Raw genomic sequence first — 21,071 nt, forward strand, 5'->3', positions numbered from 1 at the left:
CTCTCTCTTGTCTGAATTCAGAGAGAAGTTTTTTTCAAGTCAGGAATCTTGGTTTGCATTTGCCCCCTTGTATATTTGGAGGCATAATCTGCATTATAGTGGCTTGTTTGCACACAGAAACACATTTAGATGGAACTCCGGCACTATTTTAGGAGGAATGTAATGGGGACCACTTTCAGAGTTTAGTTCTGCTAATGTTGATTTCCACTCAGCTGTCTTCCTTTTCAAAGTACTGTGGATGTTGGCAGGTCACACTGAGTTTTCAAACCTGAACATACATCTGTGTCCCAAAGTCTATTGGAGATAGATTTGCTTTCCAAATTAGAAGCTTTTACCAACTCGGGCAGCGTGTTCCTCCTACCCTTCTTGCATTATTGAAACCTCTCTGATGGAAAAATCCTTTAGTTGTAATCTGGATGCTGAAGACCAGCTCTTAGCATAAGTAAAAGTGATGTCAATCTGTTGCAAAGTTTTCTTGCTTAAAAGTAGCATTACCACAGTAGCTTTGAGTGGCTAAGAGTCAATATATCTGGATGGAGGAACTTTTAAAATCTTGGCAAGGCCTGGATTATGACAGACCAGTTGCAGGAAATGATGAAGCGTTTCATTGGCTGTGTCAACTCTGTAGATTGTACTGGCGAGGGGGAAGTGGCGGGAGGAGAAGGAACACACAGAATTGCCTCATTTAGGTAAAGTATAGCATCAGGCTATAATCCTAAATACATTTGGGCATAAATATGTAAATGCCAAGGGGATGTGGTGTAAAATTGAGTTGAGATCACCATCATGAGTTTCTTGAGCAAGTCAATAACTGCCTGGCTTCACTAGACCAAAACCATACCAACCACGTTATGACTAAGGGCGATGCTTAATAATGATCATCTCTGTAATGTTATGGTCCTGTTAGGGGAACTGAGAAATCTGTGCACACTTAAGACTGAGAAGTGGGAATATTGTACTAACAGGGTTCCACCTCACCTGGTGGTGGTAGGAAGTTGGGAGTTAATGTCTGAGGAAGATTGGTGACTGCCTTGAACCAGGTTGGATTATTGGTTCCTCTGTTTTGTGGTGCGTTCGGACAGGCTAGGGCAGGACTCAGACCAAGGTCTTGGTCCCCATCTTGAACCCGAGGCCCCATTTCAATGTGAGATGCTAGAAATGGATTTTGGGACCTTCTATGAGATCAGAACGTGAACGGGGTCCTTTCCCAGAATAGAGCGGTGAATACGCAACCATATGTTTGACCACTTCCTTTCATGCACCCCAATCTTTCTGGGGCTCCTTTCCCCACGTCCTCTGTGGGGGCCAAGAGCAGCCTACCTCACAGGGGTGTTTGCAAAGAAGCCAAGGCAAGGAGGCTTTGATGCCGCCAACATTGTCCTTGTCAAAGTTTGTGCTTTAATGTTCTTTCCCGGCCCCAATCGGTGTAGTCCGTTCGTGCAACCTTACTTAAGGGAAGCGATGGAAGAAAAGTTCTCTCTGCCTGGATGGCTTTTCTGCTTAACAGCAAACGGTGAATGCCAGAAAAAAAGAGGGGGGGGGAGAAGGGGGGAAGAGATTTGGGAGGCGGCCTGATAACAGCCCCCTCCCCCCCATCTGCACCAATCAGAACCGCTCTTGGCAGCCCAGTTTAACCAATCAGCGACCAGCTGCTTGAAGCCGACTCTCACTTTCTGGACAGGAAAAGCTCCGGGCGCAGCCAATCGGGGTACAGCTGCCAGCATCTGGGGCGTCCGTAATGCAATGGAGACCTTCCTAGACAGGCTGCGGGAACAGCTTTGGCCGTAGCTGCCTCTCCTGCCAGTCGGAGCTACAGGCAGGTAGGCTCTGGGGGTGGCGGAGGAGGAGGAGGAGTGAGGATGGCTTTTCTTGCAGCTGCAGTGCATCTTTCCCCTTCTTCCCCTGCATACTTTCTTCATGGGAGGGGGTGGATTAGGCTGGGAGGGGTTTTAAAGGGAGGGCTGGGCTGCTGGCCTCAGCTGGGGGCTCTGGGAAGGGGAGAGATGAATGTGCTTCTAAGTCTAACCCACAAGTGTCTGGACTTCTCGGTGGAGGGTGGCGGTGCTGTGTCCGTCTGGATGTCGAAAACTGAAAAGGCACGGGGCACAGATGGTCACCCTTGTGACATCTGTCTGAGGAAACCAGAGGGGGCTGAGTGAGAGCTAGAAAGGGGTCCGCTGGAGGAAGGGATCCACCGGCAGGAGGACTCTCCTGTTCTGGGAAAAAGAACCAGAGCCCCCTGGAATGCCGTCCATGTTCTTTTTCGTTGCCATAGAGCAAACCTCCAGGAGGAGGGAAGAACGGATGCTCAAGATCTTTATTTGGGGTTTGCAGGACCAGGCTGTGTTTTCAAAGTTTTTTGGGGGGGTTGAACCATCGGTACGTGCAGAGCCTTCAGGGCACGGCTGGGCAGGAGGGAACCCAGCGAAGGAGTCCTGATCGGGGCCGTGGGTGGTCCTGCTGGTCTTTCGGTGCAGAGGTGAAGTCTGGCTGGTGGGGTAGGGCGGACCAAGGATTTGCCGTGGGCTTTCCCGAGGGCGAAATCCATGGGAAAAGAACTTGGATTCTTTTTGGCTGGTGGTGGGGAGGTGGTTCTGGTCCCATGAATTGAACGTGTTTGTTGTCTCAAAGGACCTGGGAGTGATTGTGTCTTGCCAGGTACGCTAGAAGGAATAATCAAAGGTTCCTTTAATCCTTGGTGGACAAACAAGCACAGAGCTAACAAAAGCCTGGATTGGGTGTGGGTTGAGGTTGCCAGCTCTTTGACCAGCTCGTGTAACTGCACCTTTTGAAAACTCTTTAGCGTTGCGTTTCTCAACCTGGGCCGCTTGAAGATGTCTGGACTTCAGCTCCCAGGCTGGGGAATTCTGGGAGCTGAAGTCCAGACATCTTCAAGCGGCCCAGGTTGAGAAACACTGCTTTAGAGTAGGTGTCTGGGCCAGGTATGATTATTGCACTGTGAATCCCTTGCCTACAAATTTGGGCCAGCCTGTGTCCTCATCCCATCCCACCAGCTAGCAACCCGAGCAGCCTCGCGCGGTGAAGGGGACGGGGTGTGCACACGTGCATCTTTCACACCCCATCAGAAAGGCGCAGCTCTCGTGTTCCAGTGGAAGCAAGGGCCGGAGCATCATTCGCATGAGCTGGAAGAAGCGTCCCGAACCTGGGTTTGCCTGGAAAGCACAAGGGCCAGTTGAAGCATAGCTTCTCAACAAATGGCTGGGGTGGGGGAACCCTGCTTCCTCTCCTCTCTTGTGTTCCTCCAATTTGCAGAGTGGATGCCAACTCTGGGTAAATCAGGTCAGCTCCTGTCTTGTTATGAGGCAGGAAATGGTTTAAAAAGTAGAGCTGGAGGTTAATTCTGAGATCTCCAGCTCGAATGTCCTTCTCTCTTTGCAATTTCAGAAACCTCTACCTATCAAAGCCCTTCTCTTGGACTCACTCCTTGAATTCCAGATTTCTTTGACGAACCAAAGCTGCTATCGCGATTGTTACCCTTATGAGAGCCAGTTTGGTCTAGCAGTGAAGGCCCCGGGCTCGAAAGCGGGAGACGGCGAGTTCCAGCCCCGCCTTAGGCCTGAAAGCCAGGTGGGGGACTTGGGGCCAGCCCCTCTCTCAGCCCAACCCACCTCGCAGGGTGGTGGTTGTGGGGAAAACAGGAGGAGGCAGGGGGACGAGGCATGTCCGCCGCCTTGAGTTATTTATAAAAATCATAAAGGCAGGATAAAAAAAAAAATCTAATCTAGCTCTATTATTGTTTCCTAGCAGCCTTGGGGCTCGTTTCTCGCCTCGCCGCTGATAGGCGAAATGTACATTCCGTGCAATTATGCTTAGACGCACGCCTCCGCCCCGGGTCCTTGAGAGCCGCCCCGTGGGGTGGCCTGGGCGTGTGGGGTGGGCTTTTGAGCCAGAGGGCTCCAGCAGGCGGGACAGCTTTGCCCTCGTCCACCCAGAACCTGGACGTGGTGATGGATAAATGGGAGAAGCGACAAAGCACCCCCTTGCCCCTTAAAAGAAAGGAAGGCAGGAAGAAACTTTTGCTCCGGAGGTCGTGCTTTGTCTTTGTCTCCTTCCAGCTGATGCTCTCGCTTCTCGCCCTTCTCCTCCTCTGTTTTATCTGCCGTTTCCCTTTTTGCACGCTGCAAAGTGTTATCTCTGCAGATTCCCAACATACCGTGGGCTGAGTGCGTAGTCCTTCTTGGAAGGCATGCGGCTCGGGCGAACGTGTGATGGGGCTGAAGGCTGGGGCTTTGTTTCCTTTCTCTGGCTTCTCCCCCGCACTTTCAGACTTCATTGTTGCAAGGAGGTGTTTTCTCCCCACGTGCGTGCGGGGGACTCAGCGAAGAGATTCATTCGAGAGTCCTGGAATTCAGTTTCAGATGTGTGGGATGGGGGATGAATCGGGGGCCTAAACGTTCCCACGGAACCGTATTTGGAGGTGGCGAGATTCAGGAAGAGAAGCAGGAATTGAAAGCAGCAGACCGCTTGCAGCTGGTAAGATCAGATTCTGGCAGGGGTGCCTCCCCTATGAAAGACGTGGGAAGCGTCCTTTCTTTTAGGTTTGCTAAGTGCTGATTTCACCATACCCGGAAAAGTAGTCCATCAGATGGACGCATTCCTCATTTTAGTCTGAAGGAAAGGGCTGATCTGGACTGGATCAAGCATCTTCATTTTGCGTGTGGATAGTCAGAAGACTGGCCCATCAGGGCCAAGTTTGGAGTCCCATTGCCCAGATTCAGCAGTTGCTTTCTCCAAAGGCTTCAGCTAAAGCAGGGTTCTTCAAACGTGGCGACTTGAAGATGAGCGGACCTCAACTCCCAGAATTCCCCAGCCAGCAAGGCTGGCTGGGGAATTCTGGAAGTTGAAGTCCGCCCATCTTCAAGTCGCCACGTTTGAAGAACACAGAGTTAAATGAGGTTGCCCTGTTTTTAGAGAAACTGTCCCACCCCCCAAAAGTCCCTAATGAACGGGACCTCGGTTTTTATATATGAAAGGAAGTGATTTTTCATCCAAATGGCAGCACCCTTCCATGCCAGGAGAAAGAAGAGTCTTTTCTCACAGGTCTGAGCCCAAAGCAAACTTCTGGTTTCAGAAATAGTGGGGGCGGAAGGCTTGCCCACCACCACCCCTCCCCTTGGACTTCCAGCCACCAACTCAATGGTCGCCTTCTGAACATGACACCGTTTCAGAAATTCAGTTCAGGGCTTGGTAAAGGTCTGAAGCTGTTCCAGCAACTTAACTCACGGCTCAGAAAAGGAGATTTGACAGGGGAGAAAAGACCAGTCATTGCTTATTAATCCATTCAGTTAATTGTTGAATTCAAGCCGGACTCCCGTATCGAGGTGTCGCATTCCCAGGGAACCCATCAGCTGTTGCTGACCTGTGTTTCTACCTGGGGCACGTCTGCTTGGCCACTGGTAGTTGGATGTGGCTAATCAGTGGCGGTTAAGGGTCCCATTGCGGGAAACCTTGAATGCATTCCGAAGGTCAAATGCAATTATTGTACCATCCGAGCTATTTTCATGTTCCACCAAACTCCCTGCAGAAGTGGGTAGGTGGGTATATTTAATAATGCAACCAGTTTGAACTCCTCAGATTCAATGGGAATTCTGACACAATCTGATTTGTTTGTTCCTGTCTGGGTAAGGTATGTGAACCTGGCTATTGTGGTTTATGAATCACAGTTTATGGCATAGCGTGACGTGTAGAGCCTGCTGATTGTGGCTTATCCAATGAATGGTGGTGAAGCAACCTGATTTTGTGCAGTATGTGAATCGTAAGCCGTTATCGGTTGGTTTGGTTTACCTCTGAGTCTACCAATGGGCTGTACCATAATGGAAACAAACTATGGTTTAGCATATTGGATAAAGCCAGCCATTCTTTTCTCTCAAGCTTCTGATCTGTGACTGAATGTCAGCCTTAATTCAGCCCTGAGAACCCTTTTCATTATGTTTCATTATCTCTGCTCTCATTCTCTCTGAATTGCTTTTAAGCATCTGCATAATAGCTTTGGGGACATTTCAGAGCTCTAAGGAGAATAGAGAGAATTATAACAGGGAGTTTTAAGCTCATCCCAACTGGTAAAACTGGCAGTCCAAGGCTACTGGCTCATAGCAAAAGGGTGTTTTGTTAAAGGGTGCTTCTGATGAACCCAGAATGGAAATCTTAAGACAGGGGCCAGTGAGAGGAATGGGTCTGTGGCAGACCTATTCCTAAGAAAATATTAGGGTTAATTTACTGCTTATGGGACAGGCCTGTGGGCTGCTGCAACGTGGCTTATGTTTTAATTTCACATCATTCCCCCACAAGCATTTTTTTCTCTTCTGAACAGATTGCTGTTATCTAAATAATTCCCAAGCCTTCTCTCTGAATAGAGCAGAGGGGAAAAGCTTCTTTTGGATCTATCCCCAAGTCTAAAATCCTTGGGAACCCCAGTCTGCTTCTGCCCAAAACTCACCCTCCCTCTGGGTTTCGATGGCACCCCCTTAAGCCTGATGTTGCCCTTGTTGTCTGCCTGAAAAGTGAGGCCCTAAAATGCAGCTATATGTTTCTATGCAAAACTGAGGGGTTTCTCTCTTTTTTAACGTTGAATTTGAAATTGCCTTTTTGTTTTAAATAGGGGAGGTGGCTGGTGAATCTGTCAGTCACCTGTTTTGAGTTGAGGAAAAGGGGGTGTATTTAATGCACATTATTTAGAAAGAAAAAAGCACAATTATCAAAGAGTTATCGGCACTTGCCATTCACCTGCCCGCGCTGCTTGAATTACATTTTATGAATTAACCTAATGGGTATTTCTCATACCGAGATTCAGAATTGCTTGGCCCGAGGGTGAAGCTTGAACAAGCATTTTAATGGTAGATGAGTCGGTTCTAATTTTGATGAGTCTTTTCCCCCCCCAAAGTGTTAAGATAAGAGGGAAAATGATTCCTGCAGTTGTATTTATAATGCATGCTTATGGTTTCTTGCAACTTAGAAAGAAACAAAAAATGAATTAGTTTTATTTAACTTTTAAAATATGCATGAATAAAAACCTGAAAGCTATGCTGGCTGTAGCATCTAAGAATTTCAATTCTCGAAATATATGAAGGCCCATTGCTGATTTGTAGTTTTTCTGGTTCTTCCTGAGGTTCAGCTCCCAGATCGCGGGTTCTTGTTCTAACCCCAGGAGCTCAACATATTGGCTGGATTTATTCATTGCACTAAGCCATGATACAGTTGGATTTGTCTTGGCATCTTATGTGAACATTGTGGTTTGTCAATAATAGATATGGGCTCTGCCTGTTGTCCATCTCAGGTTCAGTTTCTCGGTCTTGTTTCTCCTTTGTCTTGATTCAACTTCCAGGAGAACAACCGCCACAGCATGGGATTTAAGCTGGTCAGCACATAATGCTCAAATGCGCCTCCAACAGGCCTGTCCCCGTGAAGCTCCTTCTCTGCAATGAACACTTTGGCAAAGTGCAACAGAAGCCTTCCTGCTTGACGGATCTAAATGTGACCCCTTTGAGCACCATGGAGTCCTTCGCGGTGGTAGCGGAGTACGACTCTACTTCCAGTACCACGCCAGGCCGGCCGGAGGGGCTGGTGGATGAGGAACCGATGGAGCCGTGTGAGGAGCAGACCCTTGCTCCAGATCCTGGAGGTCTTGAAGAACCAAGCTTGTCCAACTCTTCGAGGACTTCCTCCAGAGAGACAAGGGAACCTTGGGTCAAAGTGAACCTTTCAAGTCGCAAGCTCTCTCTCCAAGAGAGGTCTCCGTCTGCCCAGTCCCCCGGCGGGAGCATGGGGGTTAATGGGCGCTACATTTATCCTTCCCTTCCTTACTCCCCTGTTACTTCGCCGCATTCTTCACCCCGTCTGCCCCGGAGGCCGACCATAGAGTCCCACAGAGTTTCTATCACGGGACTGCAGGTAAGAGAAGCAACGCCATGACGCTGTTTAGACCAGCTTTTGTTTGTTTTTTGGTTTGCGTGTCACTTTTAAAAGAAGAAAGAAAAAGGAAAACAAACAAGGGAAAGTTGAAAAGGAAAAAGGGAAAAAATGGATGCAGGAATCTAATATCAAGAAGTGGACGAAGGAATGACTGAGATTGTACAGTTATTGCTCATTATAGTGATGAGAAATTAACCATAAAAAACAAAGTACGTTGAATTATGTCAGCGATGTAAGGAAGGATTGGAATCTCTGAGCTCAGTGCCAAAATCTCCACTACTTGTTATTCAAAAATATGAGAGAGAGAAAAGAAGAAGAAAAACTACTATAAACCCAGCATGCTGGCTGGGGAATTCTGGGAGCTGAAGTCCACACATCTCAAAGTTGTTGAGGGTGAAAAACACTGATTTAGAGAACTTGCAAGCAACTCACCTACTGCAGCTAATGCTCGTGGTAATGGTGAGTTGAGCCGTACCTTTGATCGTTGGGAGAATAAGTGCCTGATGCTTTCTAAGGCACTTATCTTCCAATTAGTTCCGGTGCACTTTGAGCAAAGAAAGAATGATGGAATGGCGCATTAGCTGTTCTGCCTCAAACAGGAGAGTTGTGTCAAATGTGTTTCTGGACTTGGTCTGGTTTTTTTCCCAGGGTCCCAAGAACTGCGGTGTAGTTCTGAAAGGCTGGAGCCGGGGCGGGGGGGTGGGGGGGTCGGCGTGGAAAGACCCTGTTTCTACGTCTGCTGTTTTTTTGTACTTGCAGAGGCACTGCTGTTCCCAAACCATCCTTTTAGGGGAGAAAAGAAACCAAAAGCACTCTTCCCCCAACTATCGAAGGATGAAGCGGATACAGCAAATGTATTTATCTGATGTTCGTTTATTTATTTAGACAACTTAGGTTGCTGTCCATCTTAAACAAGTGACTCTGGACAGCTAACCACAATGCAAAAAACCAAAACTACTGATATAAAGCGATGCAAAATGCATCAATAATCATGAAATGGTTGCTTTGAGCCAGCGTATTATGTGCAGAAAGCTTGAGGGGTTGTGCCTTTTTCAACTCCCCCTTTGATTCTCCGGAGCACAATTAAACTTTCTTCTTTCCCTCTCCCATGGATCTCTCTCAACGGTGTAACAAAATCTAAAAAGAAGAGGATGGGGGTGTGGGGAGCCCTTGGCATTTGTGCCCAAGTGAAGGTTTTCCTCCCCTTTTTGCCTCTGAAATTGGCCGGCCAAAATCACGGTGCAGCCAGAACCCCTGGCCTGCCGTGTTTATTCAGGGAAAGGGCTGGCAGTGGATGTGGGAGTGCAAAAAGGGGGAGGAAGGAAAATTAGGTGTTCTTTGCCATATATGTAGCTGAAGACGCGGTGACAACCGCAGCTGATTAAAAACAGAAGTGGGTGGCTCCAGCATTTTCAGCCCGTTCTTTCTCAATTATGTATTAGAAAAGAAGATGCACTTATGCTAATACTGTTCGGCGCCCAGCATGAATTCTCTGCATGGTTCAGTGCAGCAGATGGGAAAGCGGGTTGGCAAGACAAGGAGAAAAGAATTCAGAGAGGGTGGGACAAGCTTTCGGCTCCACAATGTAAGGGATCACCCGATGGCTTGCAGGGCGTCAGCCTTGTCTGCCCGGACTTGGTTCTTTCTTTCAGACCCAGCTGAGGGCAAGAGCGTATTTCCAGGAAGCAGAAAAGTAGCAGGAAAGACTCTGGGTTTTTCAGACTAGCAAGCAAGCCTTGGCCTTTGGGGCCCAGGAATGCCTTCTGATTCACATAGAAGAGTTTTCTGATTAGTCTGAGAACCATCAGAGGTCCCAGCGCAGTTTGCTGGTGTTTCTGAGGTCCATCAGGCATCTATAATGCAGATGTGAAAGGGTGAATTACCTGCTCTGGAGAACGCTGGCAAGTTGACAGGTCCATGCGCGTACGTGAGTGAGAGAGAGAGAGAGGGGGAGAGAGAGAATGCATAAATAAACATAGGCAACCATCTGCCTTCCAAGGGTTTTGAACTCAAAATTTCACAATCCATGCCCATTCTGGCTGGGGATAATGGTAGCTGAAGTCCTAGGTGACTCATCCCTGTCAGATGCTTATCTGTTTATATGTATGTGTGTACACACCCAGGCACACATGCACACACGCTCACGGCTTCTGTGGAAACAAGTGGCAATAACAACTGTGAGAAGGGATGAGAAGAAGTGCTCTTAGCAGCAGGGCGTTTTGCTATCAGCCTCCGTAATTCATTTTCCCTCCGACTTTCCTCTTTTTCAGGACTGTGTGCAACTCAATCAATACACACTGAAGGATGAAATTGGGAAGGTAATGAAACCCCTCGACATATATATATATATATATACGCACGCACACATGCACGCACTCCTTGCATACTTGATGCATGCTTGGGATGGAAACTGTCTTACCTACAGGGAAGTGTAGTTCTGGTCCAAGTTATGCTGCCTTTATAAATAAACTTACAAATAAAAAGTCGTCAGTCATTTTAGCAGTGTTTAGGGAAAGTGTCATTTGCTTCACGTTTTCTTCACCTACAATTTGTGTGTGTGTGTGTGTGTGTCCCTTTCATAGGGCTCCTATGGAGTTGTGAAGCTGGCATACAATGAAGATGACAACACTTACTATGTGAGTAAGGGCTGATCAGGTGGTACGGATTGCCTCAGTTTAATAGAAAAAGGAGAAGGAAGTTTTGGAACTAAGCGAAGGCCAGAGTGCGATTGAGCGAGGAGTTTTGATAATGGGGGACCAAGGTTCTTGCCCAGCACCAAATTAGGTGGGAACCCAGCATAGATTGTTTAATCCATCTGTCGGCTTTATTCCTGGAACCGTTTAGAATACCGATCTAAAATGGCATAAAAAAGAACAGCAACGGAGAATTCATTATGAAACTGTTCCAGAGCAACCAGCAATTAATTTTTGTGTTGTGTTGTGTTGTGAGTTATTTTGTTCCCCAGCAACTCCACACAATTACCTTGTCTCCTGCAGGCAATGAAAGTGCTTTCCAAGAAGAAGCTGATGAGGCAAGCCGGCTTCCCACGTAAGTGGGGATGTGCAGACAGCAGTCCTGGGGAGGTGGGTGGGGAGGAAGCAAATCAGCGGATGAACAGATGGGCTCATAGCTATGGGAAAGATCAGAGGGCAGCCTGGTTTTCCTCAGAGCGCCTCTGCACCAGCAGCTATGCCACTGTGCATTCTGGACTTGATGGAATTAATGCACCGAAGCCCCCCTTGGTTTGGTTCCTGGATGTTTGGCTTTGGCTTGGCTTCCAGCTGGGTGCCCTTCGAGTCTATGGACATCAACTGCCAGAATGACCCAGCTACTGAAAATAAGTGGGAACGGGTCCTCATATCAGACCCGTGTTTCTCAACCTTGGCAGCTTTAAGACGTGTGGACTTCAACTCCCAGAATTCCCCAGCCTGGCTGGGGTCTTAAAGCTGCCAAGGTTGCCAAGGTTGAGAAACACCGTATTAGACCAGTACCCCAAATCCTGCCCTGGTGATGTCCCTCTTTTCAGATCAGTCTGAAACGTTTGTCCATCAGGCCCAGACTCATCTGCCATGAGCGGTGGAGGGTCTTCAGAGTCCCGGGTAGAGGGCAGGCCTCACCTGACAGGCGGGGGCGGGGGGGTTGCAGTGTTTCACCGTCCTCAGTCCGAGCCCCTCTCCACCAGTCTGAACTTTCCCAGTGGCATTGGTTGCAGGCATGTTTCCCCTTCTCGGCACCTCTGTATCTTCTCCCTTAGGCCGCCCCCCTCCTCGCGGTGCCAAGCTCCCCCTGGAAGGCTTCTGCCAGCCCAGAGGACCCATTGAGCAGGTGTACCAAGAGATCGCCATCTTGAAGAAGCTCGATCACCCAAATGTTGTGAAACTGGTGGAGGTGAGGCTGATCTTGAACAGGGTGGGAAGCATGGCGCTTCCCGGGCACGGGATTCCCAGGTTGTGTCTATGGCACTGGTGCATGGCTGACTAGCCAAAGGCAGAAAGAGTGGCATTTCTCTGTAGAACGTGCCAGCAGTACCCCCTTCAGTGGCCAGAAGGAGCGGCCAAGGGTTAGGGAGAGGTATCGGCTCCCAACATTAAATTTCCCCCTCGTTTTGCTCCTTGCCGTAGTAGTGAGTGGCAGCCATTTTTTAATTATTATTATTATTATGGGGGCAAAATCAAGAGGTGTAACTTGGAGTTAGGAGAAGAGCTGAGTGTTCCTTCTGAACCCATTTCAATGAGAGTGTGCAAATTGTTCTGAATGTATCTGTGGGTTTTTCTGGCCTTTCTGGAAGTGGCCTGATGCTCTTCCAACCCTCGCTGCTACATTTTAAAAGAAATCTGTGAAGCCTGTCTAAGAACTGGAATGGAAATTCAAGTTCTAGGAAGGACAATCGGCCATCTGAGCAGGGGAGACCCTGTGTTGGGTTATATTATAATGCTGTTAAAGTTTATACTTATTAGGGGCATTTAAGGGTGGGGGTCACAGCTAAGTCACGGTGCCCCTTTTCTCTTTATGTTTCCCGACAGGTACTAGATGACCCCACGGAGGATCACTTGTACATGGGTAAGCCATCCCACCCTCTTTCTGCTTAGCCCTGCCAAGTGAAATGGGGTTTCCCCTGCAAGGAACGCTGCATCGTTTCCAGTGTGCCTCGGGCCTTGCAGAGGCAAGCCATCTCCAGACTTCAGAAGGGGCAGAGGGTTTGTCTGCAGTGAAGGGTTCTTGGTCGGTGCATCGCTCTAAACACCGTGCTGGGTCTGGGGGAGGAGGAAGCAAGGCTCATCTGGAATCCGTGCTTGGGTGGATGACACATGGAGCAGGGGCTGTAGTGTTAACCTTGGTCTGAAAGGGCAGGCTTCCTGACCACCCCTTCCTTTCCCAGCCCGGGGGAGGGTTTTATGTACATAGAACGAAGTCACCACTCAGTGCTTCATAGGACAGCCTCTCAAACACGCTTCCTTGCGTGAGGGCCCAGTTCCAGATGGAGTAGAGACAAAAATAAATGGCGGATGGCCTTTCCATATTTTATTCCCCCTCGTACCATCTGGTGTTTGTTTCTCGTCGTTTCTTTTTTAAATTAAAAGTTATATATTTATTTTAGAGCACAACACAATTCTTGGATCATCCAGCCTGGTGTATTCTCCCCTGCCGTTCCTCTGTTGTAGCTCAAGAGGGGTTGGAGTGCCTTCATACAGCTGCCAGACTTTAGCCAACCCCTGCCCCCCCCCCCACTATTGACTTGCTGGCCATATTCTCATGACTTTAAGTAGATCCGTGGGGGGCTAAATAGATCATAGGAACCCTGAAAAGGGGTTAATTGACCCAGTCAACTATTTAACCCAAAATGGGTCCAGTCAAGCACAGGGTTTGATTGACTCTAGAGCAGTGGTTCTTAAACTGTTTGACCCAATCATCCCTTTTCCCGGTCTCAAATAATGTCATGACCCCTCCCCCCCAAAAAAACAGACTTTGTTATTTTCCCCAAGCATCTCCACAGCGACAATCTTGGGCCGGATCCTCATCTCTCAAACAATTACAAGGAATTACAAATGGCTCCATTACCCCAGGATGTGCCCAGATGACCCCCAGATTAAGAACCATTGCTCTAGAAAGTCAGTGCGTTGACTGTCTTCTCTTGCCACCCAGAGCTGGCTGGGAGTTCAGCATCCACCAGTTCTGAAAGACACCAGGTTGGAGAAGGTGTGTTTAGGATTCCGTGAGAACCAAGCCTTGGTCTCCTGTGTGAGTCCCGTTAAGCAGGCGCGGTCTGAATTTTAGCAGCGCAGTTGCCCTGTTTGTCCATTGATGATGTTCTTAAAATATGATGTTCGTAAAATATGAGGTCACACTCTCTTCCTGGAGTTCACTATGAAAAATGGAACCATTTTCTTATGCAAGTGTTTCTCCTTATAATTAATTGCCTGCTTCTTTTTGCATTTCAGTGTTTGAACTTGTGAAAAAAGGGTAAGATAATTATTGTTTTTACCATTTTTAATTAATAGTGTATACGATACATTACAGAATAAGGGGAAAAATTGCTGCCCTAAGCATTTTACTCTCTGTAGCAGTGTTTTTCAACCTCAGCAACTTTAAGATCCCAGCCAGCCATGGCTAGGGGATTCTGGGAGTTGAAATCCACCCATCTTAATGGACAGAATCTTCCTCTTTCAGCCAGTTGGTTGGTTCTTGATTCTTGGTTTGTTTTCGCTTTGCAGGCCTGTGATGGAAGTTCCCAATCTGAAACCTCTTACTGAAGATCAGGCACGCTTCTACTTCCAAGACCTGATCAAAGGCATTGAATACTGTGAGTGTGTAGAAAAGCCCCACGAAGTTCAGAGCCAGGCCTGTGTTGAGAATGGGAGCCTATTTTCAGTCCCAGGGCTGGGCCTTGTAAGAAAAGGTGGAGGTGGTATTTTCTGAAAATGTGCAGAGTAACCCCCCTTCCTTTCTCCATGGCCTTTTGCTATGATAACATCAAACTGAGCACCTGTCCTCATTGTACAGCCTTGACACCGGAGCAAGTTAATGTCTTCTCTTACGTTTACATTTCTCTACAGTGCACTACCAAAAAATTATCCACCGGGATATTAAGCCTTCCAATCTTTTGGTCGGAGAAGATGGTCACATCAAAATTGCCGATTTTGGCGTGAGTAATGAATTCAAAGGGTCGGATGCCCTGTTAACCAACACGGTGGGCACACCAGCATTTATGGCACCAGAGACACTCTCTGAAACCAGAAAAATATTTTCTGGAAAGGTATGTTGAAAGAAAGAAAATTAGAATGTGTGTTCAGACTATAGTGTTTTTCTAGCATCTGGTAACAGTCGAAAAGGTTTTTAGAAGTGACTCATAATTCAAGCTAGCGTGGTCTGTGAACCCAGCCTAAAAAAAACTAATGTAGTCTTGGAATTTGGCTTAGCGTGTTGTATAAACCCAGACAATTGTGGCTTAGTTAACAAACCGTGGTTAAAACAAACCTTAAAATAGCATGATACGTGAACCCAGCCACTTGGTGATTTAATGTCAGACTAAGCCTTGAGGAGGGGTTGGATTTACGTCCTCACTCTGGCTGTGAAGCTGTGTGATCTTAAGGCAGACCATTTTTCCTTGTAGGACTGGTTCGGTGTGTCGGTGTAAGAATAATTTATGTCAGCCTTGGAAGATGAGTGGGGTATAGATATTATTGTATAAAGAGGCAAAATATCCTCCAGCTGATGCTTCTAGTTCAGTCTTAGAGTAATAGCAGTGATGATAATGCAAGGAGCAAGTGTTTTTGGAAAGCTAATGGACTCCTCCCCTCTCTCTCTCCCTCCTTCCTTTCCAAGGCTTTAGATGTCTGGGCAATGGGAATCACACTGTACTGTTTTGTCTTCGGACAGGTAACAGAACATCACCTCATTTTCTATCTGTTTGCCAATTTTGTTGTTTGTCAGATGCCAGGCTGAAGGCCGCATTGAGTTTGCAGAATCCAAGCCCTACTTTCATAGTTTTTAACCAGTCTTTGTTAGCTCCCTGAAAATACACCTGTTTGTACAATTTCCCCCCTCATTTGCGTGATTATGGGTTGACTGTTTGATGGAGCAGGGTGTCTCCCTCACTGCTATCTCCTGATATACCTGGGGAACGTGGTGCTAGATCATTTGTAGGTGACCCAGTTCTGGGTCAGGGTTTCGTAGGACTGTTTTGTCACACACGCTGTGCAATTTGAAGGGGAACTCAACCCGCTTCTCCCTTACCTCCAATCTGTGCCAGCCATAATGACTCCCTGGGCATTCTTATCCTTCCCAGTGTCCTTTTATGGATGAGCGGATCCTGAGTTTGCACAGCAAAATCAAGAGCCAGATGTTGGAATTTCCAGACCAGTAAGTAAGAACACAGTGGCCTTCTTAGGCATCAAGGATAACAAAGGCACTTCCCAATTTGCAAGGGGCAATTTGGATTCTGGAAGGTCCCCCTGCTTTCTTTCCTGGTTGGGGAAATCTCAGCGGGAGGCTCCCGGATCTCACATTGAGTCCTGGAGATGAGTTGATGCTTTTAGAGACGTTTCAAAAGCTCAGCACCACTGGGAGGGATCTAGCAGCTCCGACCGGGAGGAAGGAGGGCCGTGTTTCCCAAGCTGAGCAAACTCACAATTCAGGTTATTGACCCTGACTTTCTTTGAGGGGGAGGCACAGATACATTGCTTACCACTTTCTAAGCATGGTCATAGTGCAAACCGTAATGACCAGTCAGAATGACAGCCCCCAAAACATGTGATGATCCAGTGGAAGGGAATCTCTGTAGCTCAGGGCTGAACTGTGGAGTCCTTGGTGCTCTCTGAGCACGGTGGTTGCCTTGCAGACGCTTCATTACCCAACTAGGGAACATCAGTGACATGATACGTGATAATGCCAGGGTATATTTAAGACTTCTTTTGTGGCCTTCAAGACTAGTGACTTGCTTAAAGGGGCGTGAGATAAAAACGTCATGATGCTGACACCCAACTGAGTGCTTGTGAGGCAGGTTAATGCTCATAGCTCTAACTGATAAACCCAAAAGACAATTTTCTTATCTTTTTTAATCACCCAAGACCAGACATTTCTGATGAACTGAAGGATCTTATAACACAAATGCTGGACAAAAAACCTGAATCCAGGATCACTGTCCCAGAAATTAAGGTAATTTATGACCAGCCAGAGTTTCCTGAAAACTGTAGATACTGAATCTAGTGGAGATGGGAAGGTTCAGCTGTACAATATATACTGAAGGGTAAACCTTTGCGTATCTATATTCATCTGCTTATTTAGAAGGGTACAGAAATACAGTAAAATCCTGATTTAATGGACCGTTAATTTACTTTCTTTACTTTGTTTCAGTATCTCACTTTTCTGTATTTATGTTCTTTATTCTTTGCAATCAGCTTGAAGAATGTATAGTGACTCTATGTTTAATGTTTTATATTAAAAGAAAAAGATTTATCGTTGTGCATTTGGGATGTGTGGCCATCTTAATTGAAATAATACATACATACGTACATACATAAAATAAGGATCATCATATCTGAGAGAGGAATCTATGAAATCCCCACGAACAATTCACGATCTGTTCATTTATTCATTACCTCCCGAGATTTTCCTAATCATTCATCTGAACTGAACGTTGAATTGCACTCTCCAGCTTTTGCCATTCCACTTCCTATAGCAAACAATACATTTGGCAACCAGTTCTCCACATCTCTTATTTGCATTAATTTTTAAACATTGCACTTACATTTTTCGTGTCTTCAGTACGCCCAGCCGTTTCTGTGATGTTTTCTGAAATCAGCCACCAATTTCTCTCTTCCTTTCTCTCTTGCCCACATCCACGCACACAGCTGCATCCGTGGGTCACCAAGAATGGAACGGAACCGTTGCCGACTGAGGATGAAAATTGCACGCTGATTGAGGTAACCGAAGAAGAGGTTGAGAATTCAGTCAAACACATCCCAAGCTTAGCCACTGTGGTAAGTGGGTTTTGAGTATTCTGTCTGCCGGCATTTCAAGAATCTGTCTATCCAACTTCTTTAAATCAGTTCCAATTTCTGTAATGACCTCGCCATTAAACCATATTGGTCTCTGTGGACAGCAAGAATGCTGTCTAAGAGCATAAAATGAAGTGGGAATGGATTGAGCTGGTCGAATTCTGGATTATACCGCACAAGATCGATGAAGGTTGCCCATGCTTCTAGCTCCCCAGCCTTCCCCCACCCCCACCTATTTTATTATTATTTTATTTGTAGACCAGCCATCACCAAAATCTCAGAACAAATTAAAAGTTATTAAATGTTTGTGACATATAAACATTAATTTTAAGATGGGAGGTAATTGTGACATCTCTGTGAGATGCGTCAGTTAATGACTCTGGACTGTGCCATAAAAATTATTCTGTATGCCTTCTTAATGCATAGAGAGCAGATGTGTGCAGAGAGAGAAAGGAATGCTACATTTAAGGAGACCCTAAGCCAAGCCACTTAAACCCTTAACAATTATGGATTTTGTCTGCCATTCTTTGAAAAAGTTGCCCACCATCTAGATTTGAATTTCACTGTAATGCAGGCTTCACCTTTCTTTTAAAATCAAGATTAACTGCAATCCTGCATCGGTCTTTGCAAATGCACTTGGGCCAAATTTATCCCTTCTCTGCTTCCTCTGCTGTTTCCCTTGGGTCTATTTCTGGATTATAAGACCCCTGGGAACGGCATGTGGCTTCTTTTCTTGGGATGTTTGTTTATTATATATCGGAACCATTTATCTCTGCTCTTTATCCTGGAAAACTCCTGTGAGCTGACTGGGACGTACTTAATGAACATTAGACATCCCTGCCTCTCAAAAAGCATGACATGAAAGGGGATGAATGGGAAAAAGAGAACAAGGCAATTCCGGCCCATAATTGTGAAAGTCTAGTTTAAGGATGGCTTGATATAAATATGGAAATCTCTTCTGTTCTCAGATCCTGGTAAAATCCATGATCAGGAAAAGATCTTTTGGGAATCCATTTGAGGGGAGTAGAAGAGAAGAAAGATTTCTGTCTGCACCGGACAGACAGACATACTTGATGTAAGTGCCTCGGAGTAAACTATAGATTAAGCAAAGAGATTTCAAACAGTATTGTGGGGAATTTTTGTTCCAATAGATTGGAGATTCTTAGGCAAGGCAAATGGACAAACATTCCATTTATATCCAGGTCTCTCCCTTCCTTCATAATTGGCATATCCCATTTCTTTTTTTCTGTGTGCATCTACTTTCCCATACATTCTTGACTCCCCCCACAGGTCAAAAACAAAAAGCAAAACCCACCAGACCTCAAACTGGGAAATGTAAAATATTACACTGGTCAAAGATTATGATTGCCTGGTAGCTTCTCTTACCTGTCAGCTGTTCATCCCTCAGTAAACTGAGATGAAAATGAACATTGCAGAAAAAAGGGAGAATGTAATTTCTGGCATGTGGAATGTGCCTTCTAAAATCAGTAGCATGATCGCCTTTGGAGTGGTTTAATATTTGGGGTGAATAATGCAGAGAGGGATTGAGTGGGTTGTTGGCAGAGATCTAGTCATACTGACTTCCATCTGTATCTTAAAGCTACACATTAGGTTTGAGATACGAAAGACTGGGGGGGGATTCCAATCCCCCTTCTTTTTTTTTCTGGCTTCAACATTTCTTGAGATTTTACCTCTCTTAAAACATTTTACATCTCTTAAAACCAAGCTTGAAAAAGTGAGGTTGGGGAAAATCCCCTGTCCCGACTTTGCTTCTTTTCCTACAGGGAGCTAGTTATCAGAACAAAGTAAAGTTGTCACCTGGAGCAGATCAAAAACCCCTCCATTGCAGTCTCTCTCACACCTTCATTTGAATTATGAGCAAAACTTTCAGCTCTGACTATCTTTTTCTTCATTTTAAAGCAGAAAACAAAGTAGTGAAGAGGCCTTCAGGGGCATTAATGATCTGCCAAATGTCAGTGAAGATGAACTGCTTTCTTGAAAAAATGTGCCCTTCCCGTAAGAGAGCTCCTGTTTAGCTCACCAAGGGTGGCCTGCGAGAGAGAGCCTCCTGTGGACTGTTGAGCTGGCCTGCCTTCCGTGATGTTGGTTAATTGTGTAGATGCCGAACGTAAAGATTTTTGTGACAGCATGCTGTACAGATCAGAATCCATTCAACCATCATAAAAAAGAACTCTGCTGATAAAACAGGACGTCGGAACGGAGAAGGATTATCTACAGGTCTGCTAGTGGTCATCGCCCAGCTGAAGCATTGTGCCAACCTCGGGGAGAAAAAAGCAAAGAACTAGCCGAAAATAAAATATGGGAAGAAACATGTATCTGCTCAGGCCAAATCCTTTGCAAAAACGATGGTCCAATTTTTTATCAGTGGGTGGCTAAGTAACGGTGCTTCCTGTCAAACGAGGATCAAGAAAGTGCTTGCTTTTGGAAGTTTTTTTTTTTTTTAATTACGATTATTGTTATACTTTTTATTGCATGGAAACCAATAACGATGTCCCGTTAAGGAGGTATTTGAGGAATGCTTGGCTTTTTGTGAGCAGGTGATTCAGTTTCATTTTGACAGCAGGTTTTCAGAGGCCCTTCGTTTCCTGTACTCAGAAGCGAAAGACAGAAGGGACGTGCGTTGCAGAAGGGCAAGATGGCGTCCTTAAAAATGGGTTTTGCGATTGCGTTCAAGCACAAGCAGCAGAAATGCATTGTTTGGCAAAACAGTCTGTCCAGCTGGCAAAGCACAGGCTCGTATTTACTGATAATAATTCTACTTTATATCTGTGTTACTGCATGGCTATGTACACAAAATTCAGGGTTTTATAAAAAGTAACCATCCGGTGCTTGCTGGCATGTTTAATAGTTGAATAACTTTCAAGGATGAACATAGAGACACTGCAGTTTTTCAATACACTCCAAGGATTTAAACCAAAACAATACATAGATTTTTGCTGTTGAGCACTTTTCCAGTTCACTTATAAACAGTAGTTAATCTCCTGTTCCTTTGTACCTCTCGTTTCTTTGTAGAATGCAATCAATGCTATGTACTCCTCTAGAGTCACAGCTACTAGCTGAGGAAACTGCTGTCAGAATCAATTCATAGGGGATCGAGATGCATATGAACCTTGTGTGTCATCTTTTTCATAGACATTAACCTTGCTGTGAAGTAAACTGCTTTAAGAAGTCTGGACTTCAACTCCCAGAATTCCCCAGCCAGCGTGCTGGCTGGGGAATTCTGGGAGTTGAAGTTCAGACATCTTTAGCCAAGGCTGAGAAACACTGCTATATAGCCATTCATGATCCCACTTTAAGTACCAAGAATGTTAGTCTTTAAAGGCATCTTTTTTACAAGGCTGTCTAGTGTGGCTGCTGAATAATCCTTGACAATTGCTAATTTTTATATCAGCAATGAATGCCTAAGGTTTCTACTACTTATTACAGCCCTAATAGCTTCCAAGTTCCTACTATGCATTCCACTTTTATGAGGTATCTCGCCATGATGCATTTACTCTTCTGTCCAATACAGATTCAAAAAGACTTTTGGGGGGACTGCTTTCTGTGTTCAGGCTAAAGAAGGTGGATCAAGTAGAGAATTCAGAAAAGGCTCAGGACTCACTCAGTTGTAATCTTAAATTGCAG

At 46.0% G+C, this 21,071-nt stretch overlaps 1 protein-coding gene across 4 annotated transcripts; it reads left to right on the forward strand.

The window, feature by feature from the left end:
• Positions 1 to 1,662: 1,662 nt before the first annotated feature.
• CAMKK2 (calcium/calmodulin dependent protein kinase kinase 2) lies at positions 1,663 to 20,429 on the forward strand. Of its 4 annotated transcripts, none has more exons than XM_088135218.1 (16): positions 1,663 to 1,820; positions 7,343 to 7,908; positions 10,200 to 10,247; positions 10,512 to 10,565; positions 10,926 to 10,977; positions 11,684 to 11,817; positions 12,453 to 12,489; positions 13,869 to 13,890; positions 14,142 to 14,230; positions 14,484 to 14,683; positions 15,253 to 15,306; positions 15,716 to 15,789; positions 16,497 to 16,584; positions 17,280 to 17,408; positions 18,395 to 18,501; positions 19,347 to 20,429. In XM_088135218.1, the coding sequence occupies exons 2-16, from the start codon at positions 7,387 to 7,389 to the stop codon at positions 19,423 to 19,425; spliced, it is 1,689 nt and encodes a 562-aa protein (XP_087991344.1). In that variant the 5' UTR covers positions 1,663 to 1,820; positions 7,343 to 7,386; the 3' UTR covers positions 19,426 to 20,429. The 4 variants fall into 4 exon arrangements, with proteins under 4 accessions (XP_087991344.1, XP_087991347.1, XP_087991346.1 ...); XM_088135221.1 differs by having other exon boundaries at positions 19,350 to 20,429; XM_088135220.1 differs by having other exon boundaries at positions 1,665 to 1,816.
• The last annotated feature ends 642 nt before the right edge of the window (positions 20,430 to 21,071 follow it).

This window comes from Python bivittatus, unplaced genomic scaffold (assembly GCF_059951505.1).
Source record: "Python bivittatus isolate LINGU-HERP-01145 unplaced genomic scaffold, Pbiv_v1 ctg000100_np1212, whole genome shotgun sequence".
In the NCBI taxonomy this organism is placed as follows: Eukaryota; Metazoa; Chordata; class Lepidosauria; order Squamata; family Pythonidae; genus Python; species Python bivittatus.

Coding starts and splice junctions, on each gene's coding strand:
- CAMKK2 (XM_088135218.1), top strand. CDS start 7,387: ATGCTCAAATGCGCCTCCAACAGGCCTGTCCCCGTGAAGCTCCTTCTC. Junction 12,490..13,868: donor GGAGGATCACTTGTACATGG/GTAAGCCATCCC, acceptor TTTGCATTTCAG/TGTTTGAACTTGTGAAAAAA. Junction 13,891..14,141: donor TTTGAACTTGTGAAAAAAGG/GTAAGATAATTA, acceptor TTCGCTTTGCAG/GCCTGTGATGGAAGTTCCCA.